We start from the raw sequence: 8,663 nt of genomic DNA on the forward strand, positions 1-8,663 counted from the left end.
TATTATTATTATTATTATTATTATTATTATTATTATTATTATTATTATTATTATTATTATTATCTTGTCCTATAAACAACTTTGGAACAGCTTATTTTTTTACAGTCTCTGCTATGGAGTAGCTAATTCCCTTTATTAAATAAGTATAAAATGTGGGAAGTCTGAAGACTACTGGTTTCCCTCTAAATAGCTATTACCAAATAGAATATAGGAAATTTAGACAACCAATTTCTTGATTATTTTCCACTCCTTTTTTTATTTTTGTTCTTTCTCTCTCACAAACACACTCTCTGATGGTATATATTTCTTTTTAATCTACTAATGCATTTAAATTTTAATACATTCTGGAAATTAGTTTAAACGTAATTTTCAAAGTTTGATACACTGTGAACATAAGCATATGGAAAAAAATCCTGATTATTATTACTTCCTTTTATTTTCATCAGAATTGTGTGTAGATCCATTTTCCCGGTCCCACTCAATAAGCAATGATTGAATAGAATATTTGTTGACAAGTCAAGGTAGAATTATTATTATTTTGAAACGAAACCAGCACAAACATTCTTTGCAAAGCTCCAAGGACAAGTGACTCATTTGGCATTTTCCTGATTGTGATCTCAACAGGGATGTGACTTCATGCTTCACTTGTTGCAGATTTTTTTCTCTCACTTCCAAAACTATCCCAAATCCCTCATTTTTAAAAAGAATTTGTGGAATGGCAATTGAAAACAAAGACCAAAGGCATGTATCCAAGTTTTCCCTCTTCCCTTTGTACCGGGCTCGACCCCCTGATAGAGTTCTGCAGTTTAGCTACAGTGACTGGATGAAAAGGTTGTGCATTATTGCATTCTTACCTTTCTAGTTTTGCTTAGAATTTTAGAGATGGCAAGAATTTTTCCATTCGATATTTTAACCCTTATTGAACTTGTGGAATGTAGACCTTGCATATGGGATAAGATAGCAGACTCTTTCAAGGACAGAATTGAAAAGCAAAAAGCATGGCGAGAAGTTTATGCAAGCCTTGCCCAGGATTTTGAGTTCATGGACAAAAAGAAACGAGAAACGACAGGCAACAGCGCAAATCTGTCCTCAACATTGGGGGGGGGGGGAGATCGTTCCCATATATATATATATATATATATATATATATATATATATATATATATATATATATATATATATATACACCAATGTTCAACATATTTGTGTAGTTGAGAAACAATGCTGTGGAGGATCAGGCGAGCAGAGTTGTCTTCAACATTGGGAGGCGGGCAGATTTGAGGCTTATTCTGAGTGGACATTAATTTCATCTCCCTTTCCTTTCTGGCGACCGGACACAAATAATCAAATTTCTCCCCCAAAAAACACATTTCAAATCGGATTATTGGGGGACAATTCCCCCAGTTCCAAGATTGGAGGAGACATGTCTCCTTTACCCCCCGGGATTTGCGCCAGTGTATGTATTGAGCAACGTAAAACAAAATTACTAATTCGAATCTTATAATTTAATCTACTATGATATTAGTGTTAATTGCATGGAAAACAAAATAATATACGTACATACAATATGTATCAGTTTTCAACAAAAATTAAAACTAATATAGTTTGCAATGTACAGCAGCATCAATTCTCATCCAAACGAAAATAATATGTTTACGACATCTATTTAAAACGGCAGTGTTAAATCTAAACATGTTTAGGCATAGGCCTACTTTTTCTAAGTTTTGTTCCATCCTCCACAGCTCTTCAGAACAATCTTTATAGTCCTTTATTTTAAAAAATAATTTTCCCGATTATTATTATTTTTATTTCTTTTCATATATGGAGAAGATTTTTAGAAACACAGTGCAGAATATACATTGTGTGTGTCGCTTACTTCGGTCATCACCGGCAACGATATTGTCGGGGCTTCCACCGATATTGTCGGCGACGTGTGCAAAGTACGCCGACACCGACACCGATATTATCGGGGCTTCCTCCGATTTTGTCGGTATCGTGTGCAAACACGCTTACGTGTTGCTACCTAAATATATAATTGACAATTTTGTTCCACGAAATCTATTACGTTTTCAGAACGTTATTACTAACATTATTATTATTATTATTATTATTATTATTATTATTATTATTATTATTATTATTATTATTTTACTAAAACACATTTGTCTTAAAAATTATTAATTACGTTGTGTGTAAAGCAGGACTGCTCTATGACAGCAGGTGGACGCTAGAAAGAGCAAAGCCAACGAGAATAGCATCAAACCCGCTATGGTATGTTCCAAAATCAATCAAGGTTGCAAGTGTTTATCGTTTGTAATGGCTATATGTAGCTATATATTTTATGGATTTATTAGGATGCCACGTGACTTTGTAACTACCTGTAGAGCCATTACCTTTTTTTTAAACTTTGGAGTCTTTAGTCGCTACAGTTCTTTACTTAGTGCGTTATCTTGCTTTTTAAAAATGTCCAAAATATCACGAGAACTAAATTATTAAAGTAACATTTCAAAATAATAATAATAATAATAATAATAATAATAATAATAATAATAATAACGACATAAATACATATATTGAACACACACTGACAATATTGAACAAAAAAAATAATGTTTACATTTACTGTAACAACAAAACAGCACAATATAGGGATACAAATAATAATATAAAGAAGAAGAAGAAGAAGAAGAAGAATACTTGTTGGAATTACAAATAGTAATGTTTGAGAATAGGTCGTTCCAAACATGTAAAACATATTTTTCCTTTCTCACTTTTTCCCTTTTTTATTTGTACTATTTTCTTTGCTTTCCTTTCTTCTCTGGATTTCCTCCTGGGCTTTCACTATGTAGTCGGGATCTCTACATTTCATTCCACGTGGGATTAACGGATCGACAATCTCTGGTAGCATGCATTGTTTAAAAAAACGACAGAGTTTAGGAAGCATAATATTCTTCCATAAATCTTCATTCCTTACTACCTCCTCAATATATAGAGGTGTTTCGTCGTCAATATACACTACCAAATAGCATTTATTTAGTTCGGCAATGTTCAGCTGTCCCTGAATTTGGTAGTAGTAATCACTATTTTGTTTTAGTTTCAAGCTTCCATCTGGCTGGACAAGTAAGAAAAATGCCCCTTTCCTCTTTCTTATTTCTTCTTGAACATCTTTGTTCCTGAGGGAAGGAACGCACTTGACTTCCACTAGTGCATTCTCTTCAACTACATACCCTGTAAATATTCAGATAATACCAATTATAATATTAATTATTACTTTGTGACGATTAAGGTGTTGCATATGAAAAATTAGTATCCTCCCTATTTCAAATTTAGTCAAAAACTAAAATTTGTTCGACACTGGTTCAGGAGAAAAGACATAACTAAAGGCAAACTGCAACTCTTCAATCAAATTAAACTCTTGTGAATTATAAATTATGGGCAATATCTTTCCCTTGCAGTTCCAAAATCATAACTATTTGAAGTCATATTGGTACGAGAACTGGGTGCGCACGTTTGCACACAATCACATACATAAGTCAATGTGTGTTATTGAAGAATGGAATACTAAATTATTTGTTGTATAACTACACGTATTATAAAAATCGCCTTGTAAACGTTGAAGTTTATTCAGGAAAAACAATATATATATTTTTTTTTTAATGTTTAGGCTTACTTCTAAGATTTATGTAGAAGAACATATTTCAAAATTATTAGTGATGATTGGGGTACTATAGTAATATTAATAAATACATGTCAGGTAAATTGTATTTGTTCATATGGGCTACTGTTGAACCCAATACTGGAATCGATACTGAAAGTACACAAATTACTTTAGAGTAAATAACCTATATCTGTAAGTTCTTAGTTCTCCCATGTCCACGCATTGAAGTGAAGTAAATTGATAGTAGGCTTTATCTCATCTATTTCCGACATGAAAAGTATGGGTCAGGTTTCTAAGTACGAGATGGTTGTATACAGAAAATAAATAAAATTAATTTTCATTCGGAAAGATTTACTAATGAAAAAATGTTCTTACCATCAGGACTAGCGGCCAAAAATCCGTGTGTGAGATCTATGTACAGTCCTCTCTTTTGTATTGTCCAGCCTTTCTCAGCCGCAAGCCTTCGGAGAGCCACATGTTCATAATTCCTCCCATATTCCATGGCTGGTGTACATACATTTATTTTGTACAGTACATCCTTTACCAATGAATGACAGGCGGTGTTATCTTTACGCTTAATTACCCTACCAAACATAGACGCTGTTAGTCTGTTACGACGCTGCTCCTCGTAAACTAAGTTACCGTGCTGTCCTCTAGAAGAAACTTCTATACTTGTTCTCTGTTCTGTTGTAACCTAATAATAATAATAATAATAATAATAATAATAATAATAATAATAATAATAATAATAATAATAATAATAATAATAATAATAATAATAATAATAAGTTAGTTTCGTTTCACAGTGTGAAACTATGGCAGACTTACAAACTATGCAAATTCAAAGCAAAATCAAACAAATTCAAGATTGAATCGATTCCCGGAAACCACTTTTCGATATCTCTTACCGTTTTGGCTTCTAAAAATCAAGTTTAGCCGGAAGTAGTAGTAAATACCTACCACTTCCGGTTTTGGCTTAAAAAAGGATTGACATAGTAAGATGCTAAATCAGTTAACGAAAGCTGCTATTCGCTATCTACTTCCATTTTTGATTTATGCGCAATTATAATTTTGGCTCCACAAAAATTCAATTGAAACCTGAAGTAATATAAATTTGTACCAGTTCTAGTTTTAGTAGAGAGAAATAAGTGGACCTATTATTCTTTCTTGAAACGGTGAATCATTTGTTGAAAACAGTTTATAAAATATTAAAATTTCATTGTTTTCAATTTATAGAATTATTAAAAAGACCTATTTTTGACCGCCCATTGCGTATTTATTGAATATTAAAATTATATTATATGAGTATTTATTAAACCAAAAATTCATTTAAAAAATAGTATAGCATAAGTATTTTTAAAACATTACTTTTTAAACATTCATTGAATCCCTAATATGAAATATTTACACTTTTTATGTTTATTATTTAATGGATATATAAGAAAAAATATTTATGCTTTATTATTATTATTTTGTCTGTTTTTTTTTTTTTTTTTTTTTTTTTTGAATAAGTATTCATAGTAACATAATTTCAGTATTCAATAAACATGCAATGGGCGGTAAGAAATAGGCCTTTTCACTATTTTATAAGTATTAGAAATCAAACAATAATGCAATTTCAATATTGAGTATAAAATAAATATTCCAAAAATATTGTTTCAACTTTCAGTGCTATTAAAGGTATAAAATAAATGATAAATCACACTTAAAGTAAACTTAAAAAAAAAAAAAAAATTCAAATAATTTAATATGGTTTAAGAAATGAAAACTTACGTCGTATGTTTTGAGCTCGGCTTCACAGGCTGATTGAAGCGAAGTCGGAGACAGCGGTGGTTTATCCGCGTTCGGCCCATAGTCTCTGTCCTTTTCTGGTGGAAGTTCTAATTTTCTTCTTACCCGTCGTGAACGGGAGTGAGAACGCTTGCGGCTTCTCTTGTTCATAAATCTCCTGAAATACATTCCAGGACTATTTTCTATCACAGATTTCCAAGGACTACGGTGCCATGTTGCTTTTTTGTTATATGATAGTCCTGTAACATAGCATCGGCGCTGGAAGGCACCGCGATTTGTCAAATTAAGCCTCTTACCAGCATTGAACTTTGACAGAAGGCTCATATACAGCTCAACCCGATTAGTTGTTTCGTTTGGAACTAATCGGTCTGCCTTTCTTATTAACTGGTCTACAGCAGCCATAATGTGGTAATACAATCCGGCCTTTTCTAAATCTGGAACTAAGTTTCTATCTTCTTTCTTTGTACAAAAGTACGGTTTGCACTTCTCGTGGTTCCCAAATACGTGCGATGGACCATTTCGCAGGTCATCTCTAAGATCCTGCACTGAACACTTCTGTTTTGCATTATAGGATATAGCTCCCCGAGCAGCAGCGGTTAAACGTGGAATTCTATCTCGCAAAATTGTTCTGGCTTGCAAGGGGAAACTATTTTGCATACGCAGCTTGTGGAGCGCACATGTATAATTCCGCACGCAATGATTTGCGCATTCAACTTTCGTGACTTGGCGTCCATACGGCACCTTTTCGATTATCCTGGAGTGAACGCTGGAGTCGCCATCTGCTACAAATCGTTTGTAGCGAAGCGTATGCATTTCTTGGCTCTTGCAAAAGCCTTCTACGATTATGTCAGCTTCCATCGACGAAGATGAGGATGACCAGTTGCGGTAACATCGATGGTCGCTTGGTTTTTTATTTGTTGATGACGCTGCTGCACACACTGAACAATATTTGTTTCTCACTCCCAAAAATAATAGCTTGTTAGTTTCTTGACCAATAATACATGCCTGGAAAAGATAATATATACAACAATGTAAGTAAAATTTAAGTATTAGCAGCATTATGCACGATAAAACGTAAAACGTATTCAAATTTAACAAAGCACAGTGTAGGCCTTAGAGCGTTTGCACACGTCCACGGCAATGCTGGCCCCGATACCGATAATGCCGGAACCGGAACCGAGGATGCTTTGCACACGCGGCCGGCAAAACCGGTACCGGCGCTGCTTTGCACACACATCCCGGTAATGCCGGTGCCAAGAAGTAGTTTGAGTTTGAACATGAAGGCTGAGATCACGGTATTTAATAATAATAATAATAATAATAATAATAATAATAATAATAATAATAATAATAATAATAATAATAATAGGAAGTTCTGAAAAGGCAGCATTGCGGTTGCATATTCACTCAGTCCACAATCGTTCTATGGAACAAATGCCAAACTACACTACACACAGAGTACAAGAATACTTTTATAATGATCTATAGGGTAAAGCAGCATGCAACCACAGGACTGGAAGTCTTCTTGTTCTGCTGGTGCATTTTTTAGTTCTTTCTGTAGTTGTGTTGTAGTTTTTATTTACTTTAATTATATTTACAACCTTTGTTACGCTTGGAAATGCCTACTTCTTCGATTTAAACCCTTGTTTTCTTATTATGAAGGTTATCCATACTCTACATACTGAGTTGCATAATTAACAGGATAAACTGTAGGCAACTACCCTAGATTTATGATTTCTTCATATCTCTATTTTGTTCATTTCCACCATGTTGATTTTTTAAATTGTGATTTCATATATGCTAAGACATATTCTCTATCAAAACGAATCCAACGACCCCTTTGTTTAAATCGTAAGTTTCGGCTGTAAAAGATAACAAATTAATATACACACATACATCTGTGAAACTTATTTTCCGTGTTGCCATATTTAGGTCATTCAAACAAGATCCGAAATTCCCTTGCTGAGAATTTGTAAATAACAAGCCGCTATGTTTGTAGTACTCACAGTCATTTTGATTATTTCATTCTTCGTTATATAATGGAAAAAAAAAAAGAAAGAAAAGAGGGTTGCGGAGGCAGTTGCTACGCCACTGTCTTCAGCAGACAAACCTCAGTCCAGGAAGTTGGCCATAAAATCGCAATGAAACTCGATTTTTTTTTTCGAAGGGAACATGTGTGGCGTTGTTCTTTCCTGTACCTCTGTACAAGAAACAGAGAGTAGGCTTTCTGCTAAATTGAATAGAACAGCGGTACTTCAAATATTGCGAATGGACGTTCCTAACTGCTTTTTCACTTCCTAGAATGATTACCGACGAACTGTACATATCCCTGCGCAAAGTTTGTGTGTGTGCATAAGTCACTGCTCTGAAATATTTCGTGCTGTTTATCACAATGGAAACTGGGAACGCGGCGTATAATGTGTAGTACTGTATGTTGTATGTATTACTGTAAGTGACCTGCTAGGAGTAAGATTGTAATTCCTGGAATAAACTAGACGATGGAATATGACAGCTATTGTCACGGCCGAGATGTAAGAGTATAAAAATAGTTCGTGCCGGCAGGGTCAGAAACAAGAGATTGTCTTTTTTCCCCCACCTACCCCAGTTGGGGAAGGAGACCGAGGTGCTTGGAATCTTGGCTACGATAATTGCCGCTAGTCTAAATTGTCAATCAGCTAGTACAAACAATGTACTGGAAAAGGAAAAGGTATTGTGGTTATAAAATTTCATCCCTTCACTTCAGCTGTTGCTTCTGGCAATGAGATAATATCGAGTTCGCAGAAGGAAGGCTGCAAATGAGAACAGCTCTTCAATCTTCTCTTCCGTGGTCAATAAACCCCCACCCCCCATTTGCAGTGACCTTCACAAAAGACTATTTCTGCTTCAGAAGAAAAATAATATTGGTTGCTTTGTCCATTCATCTGTGAAAGCTTTCAGGAATGTTTCGGAGCTCATTTGGGTGTTTCATATGAACATATTTCGCGAAAAATTCACACAGCCAGGAGTGGAAGCGGAAACTATTGAAAGCCCTGTTGTTGGCGAGAGGTGTTCCTAATCTCCACAGAATGTATACTAACAAAAATTATATTACTTGTGCTCATAAAAGAATGCCAAGTTGAACTTTTGATTTTATGTTTAGCGTTCCTTTGAGCAGCGAGGCTACATGAGACGTAGATATACAACTCCTGAAATCCGAAGATTATCGTTCAATGCA

At 34.4% G+C, this 8,663-nt stretch overlaps 1 protein-coding gene across 1 annotated transcript; it reads right to left on the reverse strand.

Moving 5' to 3' along the window:
* Nucleotides 1-2,767: 2,767 nt before the first annotated feature.
* Nucleotides 2,768-4,162, reverse strand: LOC145670571 (uncharacterized). Its single transcript, XM_081739377.1, has 2 exons — nucleotides 4,034-4,162; nucleotides 2,768-3,228 (listed from the first exon to the last, which is right to left on the reverse strand). Exons 1-2 carry the CDS (start codon nucleotides 4,158-4,160, stop codon nucleotides 2,768-2,770), a joined length of 588 nt encoding a protein of 195 aa, XP_081595503.1. The 5' UTR covers nucleotides 4,161-4,162.
* Between the last annotated feature and the right edge of the window lie 4,501 nt (nucleotides 4,163-8,663).

The sequence above is a fragment of the Thermobia domestica genome, chromosome 14 (genome assembly GCF_964235325.1).
Source record: "Thermobia domestica chromosome 14, izTheDome1.hap1.1, whole genome shotgun sequence".
Lineage (NCBI taxonomy): Eukaryota > Metazoa > Arthropoda > Insecta > Zygentoma > Lepismatidae > Thermobia > Thermobia domestica.

Coding starts and splice junctions, on each gene's coding strand:
- LOC145670571 (XM_081739377.1), bottom strand. CDS start 4,160: ATGGAATATGGGAGGAATTATGAACATGTGGCTCTCCGAAGGCTTGCG. Junction 3,229..4,033: donor TTTGGCCGCTAGTCCTGATG/GTAAGAACATTT, acceptor GAATATTTACAG/GGTATGTAGTTGAAGAGAAT.